Here is a 19,999-nt window from a genome sequence, read left to right as displayed (position 1 = left end):
TCCAATCAGAAGGCCTGGGATGCTCAGACCTAGGATTCAGAACCAGAACAGCAGAAGGAAAAATTTATGATGGAGATTAGCTTTGAGGATGTTGGTAGATGAGTAGGCTGATGGAGATTAGATTTGAGGATTTTGGTAGATGAGTAGGCTGTTTCTATGGGGATGATGACAGGTCTTAAAAGAAAAAGTGTCGGAGCGGGAGGAATGACTGGTAGCCAAATAGAAGAAGCCATCACTTGCACTAGGCTAGGTTCAAGGTCAGCTTTATCTTTCTTCTTCTCCTGCCACAAGTCTAGGGAAAATGCTGCTTTTCGGGTTATGTTTGCTACTCTGCTCCAGCGCAGTAAAGATATAGTACGTATTCTGATGAAGGGCACTTCCTACACAGATGATATGGCACTATACCTCGTCTTTGCATCGTTTCTCTATGACGCTGCTGGATTCCTACAGTTTAAGCTTTCACTGTTTGCAATAGCAGCTTTGCGAGTTTTGTTCTACAGTGCCTTGGATGGTGCTTGAAGCAATCATAGTGCCTACATTCTCCCTCTTACTGAGGAATGAAGTCAAAGAATCTATGGAAGTGATTATCTGGTTGCTAAATACTGATCTTTAAGAGATATTGTTGATTTGAATAAACTTTTATTCAATCTTTTTGTACTTGTGTTTTGATTAGCAAGAATGTGGGAAAGATGCTAATTACAAATATAAATTTATGCTTGGAAAAAGTTCTCCAGTGTGGAGTTTCAGTACAGATGACAACTGCCTTGCTCTGCCAAAGCAGACAGGGGAACCAGGAACTAAGTGGAGAAAAAAAGCCCACAGCCCTTCTAGAGACTGAACATTATACCCTAAATCATCCACCCCCGTACTTCAAGCCAAGTGAACAAGACTATACAGTTAAGAGTGAAATTTGGCTTGGTCTGCCTTTCAGGTGTAGACAAAGGATGCAAGCAATGTGCCACATTAACTTAACAATCAAACATTTTCTTTCACCACCACCAGTATGACTGAAAAGGGGAACTTCTCTAAAATACACTGCAATGTTTTTTAAAAGCTATCCTCAGAATGGTACAGCACACAAAGAGGAATTATCTTCACTTAGGTTGGCCCTGGAACAGTGTGAATCATGCTCCTTGAGGTTTGGCTTGGATTAGCCCTCGCAGTGTCACCAGTCTCACCTGACTGCCAAAGTCTGTGATACTCTAACTCAAAACAGCACAATACCATGAACATGAGAAGGAAACAGAACAGGGGAAGAAGATTAACAGTGAAGAACAGCAGCACTGTGTTGTCTGTGTACAACTAATTACAGCTTTATGCCACTGAAAATTTCTGCTGCTTCCTGAGGTGAAGAAGATACTACTTTCTGCTGACGCTTTCATGGCCTGTGTGTATTGCTTACACTTAGATGCTTTTAATAATCTGATACTTTGCTATGTCAAAACTTCTTTCATGTATGGATGAAGAAAGGGACAGAAGGAAGAACTTCTTCAGCTGTAGCCAAAGATCCTAAGCTGTTTGCTTTCATCTGCAGCCACAGTTAATTGTAAAACTTCCTATAGTGTTCTATCCCCAGGGTACAATTAGTGCAAGTTTCATCTTTTCTCAGTTTGTACTCACACAGTTCTTCCTGCTCACCCTTACTCTTAATTATGTGTTCATTCTTATCTAATATTTTGTCATATCACAAGTTTGAGGTAATCCTGAGTCCTTGGGCTCCTTTATAATAAAGGGACGACTTCTTAAAACGGTTTTTGTTGAACCACTAAAAAGCCTGTTGTTAGAGCCTTCACATTGGTTCACTGAGTCCTTGACGGCCAGACAGCTGACTAAATTGTAAAGGTATGCTTTTTAAACTATGAGTTGGATTTTCAGCTGTTCATACCAATAAACTCCCATTAAATCTAGAGCTGAAACTTTATGTGATACCTTTGACATTTTTACCTTCAAAACTCAGAGAATTGTCTTTTTAAAAACTAATTATCAATACTAAATATTAATAATTACAATATATAATAATAACAACAGAAGCAGAATGATGCTTCTGGGTCAGAAGGTTTTTTCTGTCATACTGTGCTGGAGTATCAGAAAGTTTAATTAAATACCTTAGAATTTGATCCTCTGTTTCCTGTATCTTACCCTACCCAAGTGTAAAGCAAAGGTCTTCCCAGCCTTTTTTCAATTACTTACATGAATATAGTGTGAGTTTCCATCTACATTTAGAAGAAAGTCATATATTAAGGTGGAATTTCTTAGTATTTTGACTGATGTTGACTTAACCTCCTCTTTCAGACAAACCTGTGTGCTCTAAATCTGTTAATCAGTGGATATAGAAACTTAACTTACTAATTTGTGCAGCTTCTGTTCTGCATGCAAAATACAGGCTTACATTTTCATTGCCAAGCAGTTTACTTATTTATTTTAGGTACTCACTAGTGAATGTAGGCAAAACTAGGACTTCAGATACAGATAAAAATTTTAGGGAAATGAATCAGTGTCACCTATTGTTTTCTGCAGAAATAAATAATTTTGCCTGTACAAAAAAATTAATGAAATGTTACTTTAGATATATAAATTGATATGTATTGGTGACAGACATCAAGATTTCATACTGAACCATCAGTTTGCACAGTACTGACTCAGCTGTTTTGTAGAGCATATCACAGCAACTTCTGTAGGAAGAGAAATATAACCTGTTTTTAATGTGCACTTTTAGCATACCTGTGTTTATTTGTGGTATTTCTGAATTTAAATATGCACACATTACAGTCAACTTTCTCCTGGTTTACTAAGCCTGCTATCACAGCCTCTCTCTTTTTTTTTTTTAATGAAAGAGTTTAATTAAAAGCTAACTTTGATTTTAAGGAAATGGAGGGTGTGAATAGGATGAAACACTGAAAACAGTGGGTAAGCCACATAACTGGAATATGTACTAGGCAATTCATCAGGGGATTGAGCAAAATCCATCTTACCATGAAAATGTTGCTATGTAGAAATATTAAAAGGACTTCTTTGGTCCTGAGAAGTGCTGCCCATGCTATCTGCTCAACGGGGCAATGTGGCTCCTGGCGAGGAATGATACGGAATCTTTGAATCAGGAGCAAAGCTTTGACTTCCTACACAATGCTGGAGCTGAATATGCTTATGGAGTACCTAACCTGTCAACAGTTTTCAAATCATAAACCAAACTGCTTTGGATCACCTAAGTCAGGTTCCTGTAAAGCAGTGGGTGATTTTACACAATCAGTTATGTGGAATAGCTGGCCTTACATAAATAATCTGATTTATATTTTTTTTTCTTTTCGGTTTCCAAAATGGTTCATTCCAAACAGGAATAGCCTCCTCAGAGAGGCTAATCTATATAGAGCACTAGTCTATTGCTATAGTCATAGTTTTAGTAGAATTTTTTATATAGTTCAAAAGAAAGTGAGTCTTAGTTCTGTTGCAAACCTTTTGTTAGCAAGTAACTGCACAAAAAAAAAGAAATTGTCAGTTCCCTCAGTGTAATGCAATCCACTGGGTATAGACATTTGCATTACAATTAATGGCATGTTTTTAATGGAAAGGACAACTAACAAAAGGAACAGTTTATCTAGTGTTGTGGTAAGATCTCTGCTGGTGAAAGTTTTAAATTCAAAATCAGACAATTTTCTGTAAGTTCTACTCATAAAGATGGGACGAAGTGAGAGAAATCCTTTGATTTGCTCCATGCAGGTCAGGGAAAGCAGCCACATGTGTGATCATGTAATCTATGAGCACCTAACAGATGATGGGGTTTATTTTTCATTTTCTTGATGCAATATAGATAAACACATTGCATTACAGTTTTAATGTTTTAAAAAAAGATGGATTGACATTCAACAACTACAAACAGCAGCAGAAGTCAATTACGTAGTACTTAATTCTGTAGTACTTACAAGGAGTAACAATAAACATAATACAATAAATGAGTATTGCAGTAAAAATCAGGACTCATTAGGAGTCAAAGAGTAGATTTATGTCTCCTGAACACTATGTTGAATCATATCTGTTGATGTTGGTGATGGGTAAATGGGAAACTAGAAAGATAAAACAATGAATAAATAATATTTTCAATGGCAACACTTTTTTTTTTTTTTTCCTTTAGAATTTCTCAAGTTATGGTAACGACAGTGATGTCAGTATGTCCCAGTCTGCAATTTTGGATGACTTGGCAAAATACAGTCATTATACTCTATGGTTAACTGCAAGTACAGCTTTTGGAGATGGAAACAAGACCAGTGAAATAATAGATGTGTATACAGATCAGGATAGTAAGTTAATAACTTTTTAATGCTCAGTGTATATCAGTGCTTCCATTTATTAAATATTCTTTAACCTTAAAGTTGTTTTACTGTTATGATGGCAAAGTTTAAAAAAAGTCCAGCAACTGCTGTTTTCAAAACTGCAGTATTTTTTCTTTGCAAGGAAGACATTTTAATATGAGTCTTTGCTTTGTAACACTAATAATGTAGTTCACAAGCTTCTCTGGATACAAGCAATAAAAATAGTCTTAAACCATCATTAAGACTCTTGTTAAACAACTTTAACATAGATGATTATTCATATAGGCTTTCAAGATATTTTGCTTTTGATAGTGAAACATAAATGATTTTTTAAAATTGTACAAAATAATCATACTGAATATTTGTTTCTGTTTTGGTTTTGGTGCTTTATTACTGTAATCCATGCATTTATTTTTTGCTTGTCTCTCATAGTCCCAGATGGTTTTGTTGAAAATCTGGTCTATCAAAACATTTCTTCATCTTCTGTAAATGTAAGCTGGCTTCCACCATCCCAGCCAAATGGCTTAGTCTTCTTTCATGTTTCTCTAAGTTTACTGCAACCGGGAACAAATAAGACATTGTCTTTCCTTACTTACAACACAAGCATCATTTTTGATAATCTGGAGAAATACACTGATTACATTCTGAAAATCACACCAGCCACTGATAAAGGATCTTCTGAACTGCATGCTCTTAGTCTGCATATAAGAACGGATGAAGATGGTAAGTATATTTTATTTATTCCTAAGGAAATGTAGAAAAAGAATAGTTTTCTAAAAGAAAAAAATACTGTTGTGTCTGTTTTTCTCTTGTTACTTAAAGCTTTTTTGCTATACATTTACACAACCAACTGCTACACGTTTCTGTGTTGAGACCATGAAATAGAATTTTCCAGTTTAACTGATAGCTAAAAGACATTTTTCATTGTAACTCATATTTTCTGAGGTTACTCTTGTTTTTCTCTTTCTTACTTTTTCATGTAGTCCCAGAATCAGCACCTATAATCAAAACATTTTCAAATCTCTCAACTACCTCAGTTATGCTTTCATGGGACCCTCCTGTTAAGCCAAGTGGTATTATAAGAAGTTATGATTTAAATTTATTTGGGCCAGAAAGGAATAACTCATTCTCTACCACCAATAACTTTATCATCTTGGAAGACCTTCTACCATTCACATTATACAGTATTTATGCAGCTGCGAGAACAATAAAAGGATCTGGTCCATCTGCCATGCTTCAGTTCTACACAGATGAGTCAGGTGAGCAAATTCAATTGTAATTGTAACCAACTTTGAAATATTGGCCCATTGTTACTGCATCTGTCTTAGATCTGAACATCAGACCTGTCAAGAGTTGAGATGAAGGATTCATTTTCCATTGGTCTGTGCATGATGAGCTTTCAGAAGAAGGAAAGACTAAAAGGAAGTCTTTCCTGAGTTCTCCTCCTTCTGCCACAATGTGCAAGAGGTGGTTGCATTCTGCATATGATTAAAAAAATAACTCCAAGGAGAAATGCCTTTTGCTTTTGGAATGTGTTACAGTTAGCCAGATGTCAGGGATTTTGAAGCAAGCAGCAATACCTTTCTCTTCATACCCCAACGTAACTGAAAAATGATAAAACATGGAAATATTTCTAACACATTCACACACAGGTCTCTTTTACATGATCCTCCTCTCAGCCACATGGTAAATGATATATCTTGTAAATATATATTGAGATGCACTCAATATATGATGTAGGAGGTGAGGTATATCACATTCCAGTAATATACGTAATACAGATTTTCTTAAATGCCTTAGTTCTGACAACGCGGATGTGTAAATAGATTAGTGAGATCTCTAATATCTCTTGCTGACTAAACATGTATTCCAGATTAACAGAATTTGTTTCATGCCAAAGAGAAAAAAAAAGATCAAAATAGCAATGAAGTAATGTTTTGTTGAGTTCAGATACAAATGGTAACAAAAGTACCTATGTTCTTCTGCTTCTCCAAAGTGTTTGGTTTTGCCTGGATTATTTGTAATTTGGAACTCACTAGTATTTCTCCTTTGCAGTGCCATTAGCTCCACCCCAGAATCTGACCATTACCAACTACACTGCAGATTCCGTGTGGCTAAAATGGGATCCAAGTCCTCAGTCAAATGGTGTTATTATGAGATATAATTTTAAGATTTATCAAAACAACACTGAAAAACTATTTTATTGGGTATGTTTATAATTAACAGTGTTTAATTTTCTAAAATGCTTTTTTCATGCTTTAGGATCAAAATAGATGACAAATATTCTAAATGTCTGTTATGCTCCTAGAATTAGGATGTTCCTCTAAATTCCTATTTGTTAAGACAGTTTGCTTACTTTCCTACCATGCCTGTAATTAAATTTTTAAAATTAGATAGGAAATAATTATTAGATTTTAATTTGCTTTTAGCTTCTAATATTTCATTAATGGTGAGCTTTATTAAACTTTATCTCATATTTCAGTGTAAGTTTGAGGTTAGAAAATCATGGTAGTTACTTGTTTTGTGGCTACCTTAGTTTAGCTATTTAGTGTCTGCAGACTTTCAAGATTCACAGGGACAGACAGACATTCATAGTCATCTTGAAAAACTGCTTAGAGGTTTGCATTTTTTTATTTTTGCTGAATAACTGAATATTTTTTAACTTAAATGCTATAAAATTATATACACTCTTGATCACAGCATTTGTATTTGCTTAAATGTGGTTGCTTGGATGGCATCAAGAAATGTGGCATGAACTGTAAAAAGGCAGCAAGGTGAGGCCAGAATTGCATCTCAGGCTTAGAAACTGTATAGTGGATTCTGTTCACCCAAGATGCTTGTGAAAGCTGCAGGGAAAAGACATTGCTGCAGTGACATATGAGTTTAAGACATGCAGTGTGGGATATACTTGGGACTGTGAGAAGCTTCATTACTCCAGCTCCCTCAGCAATACAGTTCTTGCTACAGAGACTTAGCATGCAAGGAAACTGATTGTGCTGTGGTTAAGCATATGCATTGTGGAAATTAGTCCCTGTGGGGTGGCCTACTGTGCTGCCCCCTACACAGTCTGCTGTTATTCCTTATTCCCCATTGTGGAATGAAGTGCTGGCATCACCCCAGTTTCTTCCATAATCCTTGGAAGAGGGGGAGCACAATGCATATGGAAGAGGAACAGCCAGCTGCCTTTGGAAACACATTCTTAGGGCACTCATGGGCACCACCAAAGGTTATTATCCAGTGTCCATCTGAGGCAGGCTCAAACCCAATTAGAATGCAGAAACTGGTCACAGCACTTGAATGCACCCACTATGCCCCATGTTTCTTCACATTTTGTCGTGTTATGTGGGCAAGAAATTAGATTTAGGTTGTGGCAGCAAGACAGGCAGAGCAATTTATATAGAACTATTGTATTTAGGCACCATAATTCTCCGATTACTTGGATCCCACAAGATGTTCACCAGGTTTTCTTGCTGAAATTCAGCTCTTTCCCTGCTGCTATTATAGTCTTCTCAACGTTTGCACAAAAGGTGCCATGCATGCTCTGGGAAAAACAGCTACCAATAACTGAACTGTGGTTTTAAGCTTTTTTTGAAGCTCTTATCAGTCTGTGTGTCTGGCTCAGTTAAAGTAAAATAAATGAGAAGCTATGACCCATGACCTGTTACACTGCAGAGGTGTAGTAAGGAAACAGAAGGTGAGAGGGGGTTGATGTGGCAATGTGGAGGTGGCAAGAGTTTTCAGTATTGGTAAGTAAGGCATATGTGGAGTTAATCTGTTCTAACAATTCTGTGGTAATTATGATACCACCCTTTGGCATATCTTCCTCACAAGCCACAATGAAAGAGGGAGAGGAGAAGGGAAAGGAAGAATTTGACCCTGCATTCCTTTCTGTTGAGTTCAGGGACTACTCTGAAAGGTACTCAGAGTAGTATGGCTGTAAATCTTCTGTTCATTTCAGTGGGTTCAAGGTGAGGCCCACAATGTTTACACAGATTAACTGAGTACTAATAATTTTTCCTTCCTTAAGAACATTTCAGGTTCAAACCACGAGGCAAACATTGTTGGATTGGAACCGTTTAGCCCCTATTTTATCAGTGTGTCTGCATTTACCAAGCTTGGGAATGGCAATCAGTTCAGTAATGCTGTCCAGTTTACAACGATGGAATCAGGTTAGACATGACTTTTTTTAAGCTGCAGTTCTGTTTAAATATGTTTTCCTTCTATGGCTGAACAGCAATCTTCCTCTTCTCTCCAAAGAAAATGTAACATAACACTATCTCATTGTCTTCTGCCTGTGTAACACCGATTCACATTCCTATTGTACCGGATAGGCTGGGTTTGAAGTTTGATGTCGGAAGTGTAGAATTAGACATGTCCTCATCTGAAATGAGAGGCTTATATAGCTACTATAAATATTTTAATAGCATCACTGATAAAGGGAGGAAAATAAGATATCAGTCTTTGCAGATCAAAGTGATAATTCAGATCCCTGTGTAAATAACTGAAACTTTAGCAGTATCAAAAGCAGCTGGACAAAAGGTTGGCAAATGAACTGGACATTGTATCAAACAACTACATATTTTTAACATTTTTTATGATTTATTTTAGGAGGGGAGCTAGCCACTAATTAAATATCCTTATTTGTTAGATCTTATTCTTCCTGACAACTGGGGAAGACTATGCAGTGTAGCTGATTTCATTAATTAATTATATGCAGTTTTGGTTTGTGTCTTCTTTTGAAGTTGCAGGTTGTTTCAAAATGAAAAATTGTATCATGTGAAAGTGAACATTCAACATTTACCAAAGAGAGTCCGGGAGCTCTGTGGGTTTGTGAAACTGGCCATTGTGCAAAACTGTAGCTCCTTTGCCAGGTCAGAGCAATCCCCAGATTCCTGTCCTTCATAAAGGGCTGCCAGTGCCAGCGACTAGCATGGGTTAGGAGGCTGTGTCTGAACTCTCAGGTTCCTTTATACTGACAGCAAAGGGAGTAGACAAAGTATCAAAAGATCTCACATGGTCAACAGCTTTTCAAGACCACGCTTTCAGTGAAATATTCTTTCCAGAACTGGTAAAAGTTCTGAACAGGGTTCTGGGAAAAATTATGCTGTTTATTGTACCCAGCAGTTACAACACCATGAGAAATTTGGACCATCACTGAACTGGTTCAGATTGGCTGTTGAATCTCTGCAGCTGGAGGTTGTCCTGCCCAAGAGCTATGGTCATCCGTTACTTGTCTCATTTCATCACTGACATTCCATATTCATGGTACTTTCTTCAGAAGTGCTGGAGACACACTGCCCACAGGACTGTGGTCTACTCATTTTGCAGCTTTTTCTCAGATTCTGTGCTCAGCTTCTTGCAGCATTGTTTCTATTCCCTCCAACCCAGATTTCGGGCAACTGCTGGATCAGTTCCTCACTGAGTTCGCCTAAGGATTCTGTCTCTAGTCTTTATTAAGAGTGCCAGTTAATCTTTCTACTGCAGATGCTGCTTTTTGAAGCAAGATTTTTCTTTGAACTCAGAAAAGAAAATTAATCATTTTAAAGAGATTAATTTACCTCTATGTGGTGATAATGAACATGTTTCCCTCCATTTCTGGTACCTCACTGACAGCCCTTTCACTGTTCTATGGATTCCTGGACATGTTTCAGTAGAGGAAGTAGATTGGGGCACCCGTCATTATCTATTCATTTTCTCTTAGCTGATACAGCCAGCAGTTTAGGCCTTTGTGAAATACTTTAATTCATTGTTCTATTTAATCAATTGTTTGCAGATAAATTATCTATTTTCAGGATGAGTATAGTGTTTGCTACCTTTTATTATATTTTTATGAGTGCTTAAAAAGATTTTTCCTGCTGGAATCAGCAAGGAGGTGGGGAACAGTAAGGTAATACCATTTATATGACAGCTCTGAAACCTGCCCAGTGATTTCTGTGCAGGTCATGCCTCTGCTGAAAGGATAATGAGATATATGATAAAGTGCCTAAAAGAAACAAAGCTAAACAGATAAATAAGGGACTTCTGCTGTTGATACTGTTGTGGAGTATGTATATGGGTTTCTATGTTTACTGAACTTTGATTAAAAAAACATGGGAAAAATATAAGCAGATGTGAAAATAAAATGGGAGCACACAACTAGAAAAAAGCCAGATAGATGGCCTCTTCTGTTTCAAGTACTAGCATCAGTCATGTTCATAGTAGTTGGAAATGAAGGAAATGAGGACAAAGACATATTTTTGTTCTCTGAATGTTTTTCTTTTATCAATTTGTCTGCCACTGGCATGCTTGACCCTCACTGTGAACATTGGATCTGCTTCACTGACAATATTTTTCTGTGATTACCATTTTAATTGTGTGGGAATGTTAATCTTTGATGCATGTATATCTTTCAAGTACCAGATGCTGTCCAGAATGTTCATTGTATTGCAATGAATTGGCAATCAATCCTAGTGCAGTGGGACCCTCCTGCTTTATCCAACGGTGTAATTACTCATTACATCATAACAGTTGAAGGAAATTCTACAAATTTTTCATCTTATGATACACTGCATAATTTTAGAAATCTGCTTTCCAACATTACTTACCAATTTAAAATAAAAGCTGCAACGTCTGCTGGTGATGGTGAAGAACAGATATGCAATGCCAGTACACTTCCAGAAAAAGGTAAACAAATATTCAAGCTAATTCTTTTGTTTAATTTAAATCATGACCATGAAACAAGCAAGCCTGAAATACCTGCTTCATTTCAGGCAACTAAATACTTCTGTTGTTTAAATTTCTTGCTAACAGTACATGAGAAGAAAGAGGACTTCCTCTTTCTCCTATTTTAAATATATTTGGTGATAATAATTAATTGCCATTTAAAAAAGCAGAGAGAGTGTCTTTTTCTGTGTTGAGTTTGAATGGTTATTTTATTGATTTCTGATCACCTATTCATCTTTGTTTTATAATCTCAGCTTTGTTCCTAGTACTCTCAGCATATTTAGTCTTGTAAGTCTGAAATTTTTGGGGGAGCAAAATTTTTGTTCTTTTGTTTCTACCAGCAGCCAATGCTATGGCTTCACTGAATGTCAGTAAAGCTGTTCAGAATTTGTGCAATTGAGAAGAATTTAACTTCTTTTAGCAGGTTTTGTCATAACTCTTGATGGATAGGATTTTTCAACAAGAAAGAAAATCGTAAGCTGAATCCAAAGAAGAATGTAGGCAGGTTTCTTGGCATCAGAGTAAAACACTGTTATCCAAAATCTGTCTGTCTTCTTTTCTCCATGCACACTTCACCTAGTCCTGGCTGTGCTTTTATTTGACACTTCAAACTTGGAGATGAAATTCTATGCAAAATACAGCATTGCTTCTGTGTGAATATCTGTGTGCCTAGCTTCTAAACTGGAAGTGGAGAGAAGGCCAACTCCCAGTCCAGGAAGCAAATGCCTGTTTAGTTCTTTTCCGTCTTTCCTATTTAGGGGTGACTTCTACTCCAGGGATGATTTCTCTTTGGTTTTTTGTTCTTCAGTGATCGTTTAATATAAAAATAAAAAGTAATGTTCAGTGAGCATGATCCAGAAAGACTTCACCTTCCTACTGAATTACAGGAGCAATGATTGCATTTAGTTCCTTTTTTTGTTTTCTCTTCAGTGACATCAATTTGTGCAGTGGAGTTGAGGAGCTCTCTTAATTCAGAACAGCTGGATCATTAGGAAGCATGGGGGTGAGATGGGGGAGCACGACTGTATCCCCTGATGCTTAGAAACCAAAACTAGCTTTTGTAATACTTTAATTAGTAAGTTATTGAATAACTTACAAGATGAGTTGCAGCACTCATTCTCATATACATATTTCAACTGAAAGAGTGAGTTTTGCTCAGTTTTGTTAAATAATAGATACAAAAGTCTGTTCAGCAACAGAGTTCAGGTTCTGGATGACAAGTGGAGAGGGGCAACTCTACTATGCAGACTTGAATCAGACATCTCAGCTTGGAGATCAGACTTACCCTTATGCGTAGACTTCCTACTGGTAGCTTCCTGAGTGGCATGTACCTGCTTAGGTTCAGCCTAATAGGATCTCTCCTATTCACAGAGCCTTAATGCTTCACTCTGAGCTTTGATATCCACACTTCTTAAAATTAGACTTGCAGATGTGCGTGTCTGAATGAGTCTAGACCACATCTGTATTGTCAGCTGAACTACTGCTGCTACTGCTGCTTTGGTTCCAGATCAAATGGCTGAGCTCCAAATGAGGACAAGCAGAGCAGCCCCTTGCTGGCGTAACGCAGCTAACACTGTGAAAACAGCCAGAGTTGTACTTTGATGACTGCCTCTCATAATACAGTTCATCCCACTAATGCCTGGCCACATCCCCTATTTGAACTGTGAGGTGGCACATCCATACCTGGTTTTGGTAAAAATGTTCTCTCCAAATTGGCTTCTTCATCAACAGCAAACAGCTCTGCTACAAATTCTGCCATTTTCTGATCTCTGTTGGTCCCCTTCTGTCTGGCTTCTTGGCAATTTAAGACTTCTGCCTGGGTCATGTGCCCTCTTGTTCACTCAGGAGCTCCTGCCCATCAGCAGGGTTCAAAATCCACTTTTGAATTAAGCATTGTTTAAATATTAGAGATAAGCATACTCATATCTTACAGCATTGGCTGGAAATACTCTAAAGAACTTAACTGCTGTGCTGAACATGTACCTAAGGACGCTTCTCAACTGCAGTCATAACTCTCCACCCTTTCTTTTAAATCAGGGCTACTGAACAGCCAACCCTGACTCAGAGCTCGAACAAGACTGAAACTGGGAATGGGTATGCAGACAGGTGGGCTGATGCCTGATTAAAACTGGACTTGCCCAAACCCCAAAATTTTTGGAGATAGTCTTACAGGAGGCATATTACTCTCTGGTACAGAGGAGAACAGAAGGCTTCCGAGGTACCTCACTTCTTGGAGTATGGGGAAGAGGCTTCTAGCAATGTTAAAGAAGCCTGGCACCTGGGAAAGTTAACCGTTGGGATTTCTGAGAAATTTGGGATCTGCTATTAATTAGTGCGTGAGCAAAGCCTGGAGAAGCTGTGGATGTGGTATTAAGCCTGAGCTAAAGAGACAGACTGCTAGTCTTTTGTGATCTATGTTACATAGAGTTGTACTAGCTGAAGAAAAAAACCCCAGATTTTATTTTATAACATGTGGGTTATGTGTCTTGTCACTGGGAGTTTTCCAAAGTGAAAGATTTATACTACGATACATGTATTTTTTGCCCATACACTGCACAGACCCTTTCTTCCTGTTTTAGTGTTGGCTTACATGTTGTTGCTTAGTCATAGTTGCAACAAACTAGTTATTATTAGGACATTTCCTTAACTGTGTGTTTGCATGAATTGTTGTGTGGTGACTGGGTACTAGGAATTGGAGATTCATGGATGGGAATGGAAACAGTTTTATAGCTGTTGTCAGCTTCTTATTTATGGTGGTCTAAGATTAGTCACAGATATGTAGCCAGCACTGAGTCACTGACAATGCATTTATTTCTGACATAAAGTGAAATTGAATTTGGCTCAGTGTCTCACTACACAGTGTTTGACTTTTACATTCTTAGCAAGATTATTTGCCTTTTTTTGAGGTAAAGTTGTTCATATCGAGGTACAATTAAACATGAATCATGAAGATTAAATTTATGAGGAGATTTTTGTGTCTAATCTACTTCCATTGTCATGGTAAACCACCTCTGCCAGGCTACAGTGTGTTATTAAAAACTGTCGGCTTTGTTGTGGTGGTAATATTACTTTGTGATTAAATATATTATAAAAGATATGAAAGATAATATAGCAAGCACACATGCATAAATGAGTTAGGATTTTATGACTGAATCCTTGGATTATTTTCAAGAAAACACACATATTAAAATGAAATTTCATTAAGATTGAGTGAGGTTTTAGAAGGGAGAAAGAGCCATAAAATGATAGGAAACTTCTGTAAAAGGCATGCTAAAGCTGTGAAGATTCACTTAGCTCACAAGTCTGGGACAAGTGTACTAGTCATCCAGTTAAGAATAAAAATAAAAAAATTTAAAAGCCACTTGCGGTTTCAAAGCATGAATAATTAAAAGAAAACTGCTGCTGCTTTCAATTTTTTAAATTCAGTTTTTCTTGATTGACTTTTTATTCTTCTCTGGAAATATTAATCATATTGATTAAAATATTAAGACATACAGAGTAATTTTTCCTTCTTTACTGCTAGTACTACTTAATATTATAACTGAACACAGAGGCTTGGAACAGGTTGAGGCCCCTGTTGTACTGCAGTGACAGTCCTTACCATTTGTTTTCTGCTAAATAGAGATTCATTCATAACTTACATTTAAAAGAAATATGGCTAGAAATTTGTCCAAGACACATTTTTTTTTAATTCAATCTGTGCTTGATTTTGCTGGCCAATACTAACTTGTAGCTATACACAGAAGTATGCCTTGTGCATGAAGGAAAGTAATGCCTAAAAGGATTGGTAATGGCTAAGTTTCTTATGTCTTTTGGTGTGGAGGTGGCAAACTAACTTCATCTGGTTTTACTTGTGCACAAAATGTCTGTACTGTCTGCATACGGAACCTTTACAGATTCTGGCTTTGTATCTCCATGATGGAGGTGCCCACTGGAAAATGTGGGCCTTTATTTCACCCAGGCCTGCAAGGAGCACAAAACATAGCAGGGACTTAAAGCCTTCTTCATATCCAAGGAAATGCTCTGTTTCCACCACCAAAAATCTTTTTCTTAAGACACAGCAGCTCATGGCAGCTCTAAATTGGAGGAATTTACTCATTAACTCATTAAGAGAACTTCAGGTGACCATAATGCACTAGAAGAAATATTTAAGCCTGTACCCTACAGTGGTCCTTAGGGCCCCAAGCATGATGTGCAGTGAAGTGTGTTGGCCTGGTTATCCAGAGTAATCAACCTACTGCAGAGCCACAGCACTGGCAGTGGAAGAGCTTCGGTGTCGCCTATCACTACTACAGATAAGAGCAGTGTGTTTTATGTGTTCAATCAGTGCAGCAAGTTCATGTTTCCAAACTATATTATAGTAAAAGTACCCAAAAATTGCAGTGAATCATGACATAATCTTTGAAACACTTCTTTCCAAGATGACTTAAACTGATTTTTTTTCCAGCTTTCAATATTCTTTATGTAATATGAAATATTTTTTAGATTTTCTGATTAGATCTTGTAACCAAATGTAAATTAATGGCTTTAATGTTGATGGCAGATCTTCACTAGACAAATGCAGTGATCACTTGATTGCTGCCAATGCAATTGTATTGATGTTATTTTTATAAGCAGGTAGATAAAAATAGAAGAACCACATAGTGTGGGATGAAGGAATTTTTTTTTTTGTAAGGACTAAGTCAACTCTGCATTAATGTATATGAATGGTGGTGACATATACATACAAAGCTGACACTGAAAGCATTTACAGGTCAAATACATTTTTTTACTGAAAAGTAGACAGTTGTCCAGTTTGTTGGAAAGCTGAGCATTCTTCCAAGACTTGAGAACTGACAGTTTTCACTACTTTTCTAAGTTTAGCTTAAAGGTGTGCATTTGTCCCCAGGTTTGTAGGATTTGATGTTTCAGTGCTTAGATCCCAGAGTTAGAGACTGATTTTTCTAATGTACTGAGGACTAAGAAATGTGTTCCAGAGAGGGTTTTTTAAGACATGTTCTCAACTGTGCAATTTCCTTTAAAGCATGTCTGATAGTATCAGTCCCAAGTCATGGGAAAAACGGTCTACAGTTTTGTACATTTTTATGTGAGTAAAATCATTTAGGAGCTATTGGTGATGTCCTTATTCTACTGGGCAGGACTTTATATCATGAGGAGTCCCTCTGAAGTTAGCAGTCTCTCTAAAATTGTATTTAGTATGATCAGAGTTATCAACTTAACCCAGGAAACTTCTTCGGGTAACTAAACTTACAAAAATTAACAGAGATAATCAATACAGAATATTACTTTTCAGATACCTTCATTTTCTCAAGACTTTTTGCTGTGTGGCCACTGCTATCTGTTCTACTTTCCTCTTATTGATGCTCTTAATACCACCCAACAGACTTCTAGGCTGCCGCTGTTCTTTTAATCCAAACTCCAGCTACAAGCAGCTGTTCTGTAGGCAGACTTTTTTTTATTAACTTTGTTAGGAACTATGCTGTATCATATTACTGTCTTCTGTTCCTGGCCCGTGCAGCTGTAGTCATTGCTTTCCACAGAAGTCTTTGCAGAAAGCTGTAACTTCTCTCTTTTCTCAGTAGACTTTTTTTGTGTGTCCTTTGCTGCCCTTAGATTATCTTTGCACTGTGAATAAGATTTCTTCTACCAAGTATTTTTGTTGGTTTAAACCAGTTCCACTGGCCCAGTTCAATTTGATCTGAGTCTTTGCACAGTCCTGGTGCTGTTTCTACCAGGAATTTCCTTTCATTTAGGTTCTCAAATGAAAACTTAATCTCAGAGCAGTCCATCAGCTTTGCAAAGACCTGATTAGCATTGCAGCCAGATAAGTGTAGGGAACTGGGGCCAAGATCTGTGAAAGTAACTTCTATTTAGGTGCTTAGCTTCCTGTCAACTTTAGCAGGAGTTCAGGCACATAAATAGGTTTTAGGAGCTTAAAATCCCATGTGGATCTGGCTTCAGGCACTTTTCGTTGGAGTTTGGCCATCATGTGAATAATGGTGGATGAACCTGAAAATACCTCATTCCTCTTCTAGTCCAGAAACTGAATTCACCACCATTTCATGGCCAGCCTCTCCACCAGCTCCCTGGCTGGCTTTCAGAAGCTGAATTAAAAGCTATTAAATGGAAAACAATAGAGTACATTGCACCAAAAATTTCAGACTTTGAAAAACTCCCTACTCCCACAGCTAGCTGAATTATAGCAAATACAATCTAATTCAATATGGAAAGACTGTCAGATATGTGATGATGAGACTTAAGGAGTCCTGCCCGTGATTCCTGGGAAATTTAAATACAGGATTAGCACTAGAATGCCAGCTAGCTAATCAGGGCTCAGTCCTAGACAATTAGTGTCTTACAACACCACAAACACTGTCTTTTTCATACCTTTTCTCTAAGTGTACCTTTCTGGAAACCAGGAATAAAAATAAAGTTCCTGTTAGGCACGTATCAAAGTGTGTAAAAGCATATATATCAAGTGTTTGTTACAGTTCCAATTTAATCTGAAAAAGTAATTGACAAAGATTCAGGTTTTGGCTTTAATTGTTTTTAGCTTGAACAGTGATCACTTCATCATAGTTGAGTCATGTTTAGAAAATTTAAACATGCTGCATGATTACTCTAGGAAGCATGGAATGGTTTGTTCAAATCGGTACCATCTGTGGACAGAAAAAGTTGGGGGAATTTTAGTCAGTCTTGAAGAATGGAAATCTGATTCTCCATGCTAGAGTAATTGTAATCCTCTTTGTATCTGTAACCCAATAGCATAGTTGTCCTGAAATTGTCTCACTGAACACAATCATCAAGTGCAAGAGAGACTGTGCCACTGGGTGTCACTGCTCCTCACTGTGGCTCTTTGAGAAAAACTGGTTTACTCCGGATTCAGATCACATCTTTTCATTTGTTCTAATGGAAGTTTACATTTAGAGTTGATTTGTCTGTGTGAGCAATCACATCAAACGGGATATATTTTGCACTGACGAACATTTAAGGCTCTGATGCCTTTTAAGGGTCTGTCTAGGCACTGGCAGAGAAAATTTTCCTCTCTTCTGCTGACTGACCCTTTCTTTCATGGGTTAGAAATATTTGATTTATATGGATCTTAGTAAACTGGGAAAATGGTGACATAAAATAGCAATAAAAACGTTTGTCTAATCTGTATGTTGTGATATCTGCAAGTTTATCTTTAAAAATGGCAGCTTTCATGTGGTGTTACTCACCAGGATAATCACAGATATTATCTTCAGCCTTGTGAGGGTAAAGTGTATGGGCTTCTGTAGCCAGTGGGAAAAAGGTCAGATAGGAAGAGAAACACTGTTTTTTCTGCCCTCCATTCTTTCCCTCACTCTCTGGGAGTTTGTCTCTTTCCACCAAATACTTGGTGGAGCTCATGGAGGCTGGCTTTATCGGACTTCTGTTGGTCTGTGTGAGAGCCCACAAAACAGAGCCACAGGTATTTTTGCTAATATAATTTCTAGTTCTGTGAAACTGCCAAGCATCTTTTCCATCTTTATTACAATGCAACATTCTAGCTTTCTGTTCTTTTTGATGGCATCATCCCTGTTGAAACTGGGTGGACAGGGCACTCTCCTTGAGAAAGCCCACTGTGCTGGCTAGAACATGGGCACTGCTCTTTCTGCCGGTGACTAGCCTCTTTAACCTGCGTTGGGTTAGGTGCAGAGACTGCAGTTGTGCCAGCCATGGCTCTACCAGCTGCACATTTGAGCAAGTGAAGGTGTGTATTTCCACCTCCCTCTTGGCACACAGCAAGCAACCAGTTACTATCTACTTTAGTCCAAGCCCCTGTTTCAGTACTTGATCCAGTCTTTCATTTAAACTGGAGTATAGTCCAATAATCAGTTTTCAGCAGATGGAAGTTAGTGATGGTAGACTAAGAGGCATCAGAGCCAGTTATTTCCACCTCCACGTTGCATACTTTCACACTTCTATTCCAGACCTGTAAACGCTGGCAGTTCCTATCGCAGCAAGAGTTCCTGGAGTTGTGTGCCTGGGAAGGTCAGGTCAAAATTCCTTATCAAAAATAAAGAGTAATCCCCTCTGAGTGAGAAGGAAGAGAATTGAATTTTCTTACATTCTTTTAATTATTCCCTGTTCTGATGTCTTTGGAATTGCTGACTCTTAGTTTTTTTAATTCTTGCAATATATAAAATTGGATATTAAAAAACTTTAATTCAAGCTCAGAGTGAGACAGGGTGATAACTTGTACTTCACTCAAATAATTTTATCCATTCTATCCTGCATTTATCATCATCATCATCATCGAGTGTGTAAAATTCATATTCTTTGCAGTGTCTTAACAGGTATTAATAGCTTATATTACAATAGAGTGGATGATTTTTTTCAGGAAAAATACAGATTTTTTTATAGTAACCATTGAATATTTCTCTGCCATTATTTTCCATTAATTAATGGTCAAACTAAGTCCTTTCTTGTAATTGACACAAGTAGCAAATACAGTTCATAGAGCTATTATGAAAATATTGCAGTGTTTATTTTTTTGAAAGTAGACAAAATGGGTATTACATCCCCAAAACTGTAATCAACCAAGAAAGTTACTGCCTGTTCCATTTGTATTTACTACTTCCCATACTTCTCTTCATGCTAATAACAGAGCAAAACAACTTTGATTTTGATAGCATGGAGTTTGATGATGGAAGTTGTCTCTAGCAAAGATTTTTTTTCTGAAAGATTTTGCTCCTGTTCTGCAGTTAGTGTGTAGCATTGTGGGAGCATATGGGGCTATTGCACCCTGTGATGTGTACGCCTGTGTGAGAGCTGAGCAAAGGGCAGGGGAAGCACCCACGGTTCCTGTGCCTGGCCCCTCTCCTGCAGGCTCCACCTGCTTTGGGCTCATCTAAAGGGATTTGAATTTCTCAACCTTTTCAACATCACAGCTTGGTTTGACTCAGAATTTACGTTTCTTGTTAAACGTATTTAGTGGAGAAGCTTCAGCTTGTTATATTATGATGATT

At 37.5% G+C, this 19,999-nt stretch overlaps 1 protein-coding gene across 2 annotated transcripts in view; it reads left to right on the top strand.

Annotated features, from left to right (window-relative positions):
• PTPRQ (protein tyrosine phosphatase receptor type Q) overlaps positions 1–19,999 on the top strand; it is a 141,827-nt gene that overhangs the window by 70,801 nt on the left and 51,027 nt on the right. For both annotated transcript variants that reach the window (XM_055809351.1, XM_055809350.1), the window contains exons 37-42: positions 4,127–4,292; positions 4,737–5,027; positions 5,288–5,563; positions 6,360–6,511; positions 8,332–8,473; positions 10,698–10,967. In XM_055809351.1, the coding sequence (XP_055665326.1) occupies positions 4,127–4,292; positions 4,737–5,027; positions 5,288–5,563; positions 6,360–6,511; positions 8,332–8,473; positions 10,698–10,967 (1,297 nt within the window). The remainder of the gene's footprint in view (positions 1–4,126; positions 4,293–4,736; positions 5,028–5,287; positions 5,564–6,359; positions 6,512–8,331; positions 8,474–10,697; positions 10,968–19,999) is intronic.

Source organism: Falco peregrinus, chromosome 6, assembly GCF_023634155.1.
Source record: "Falco peregrinus isolate bFalPer1 chromosome 6, bFalPer1.pri, whole genome shotgun sequence".
In the NCBI taxonomy this organism is placed as follows: Eukaryota; Metazoa; Chordata; class Aves; order Falconiformes; family Falconidae; genus Falco; species Falco peregrinus.
The sequence above is the reverse complement of the archived record's forward strand: the minus strand, read 5'-3'. Positions and strand labels throughout refer to the sequence as shown.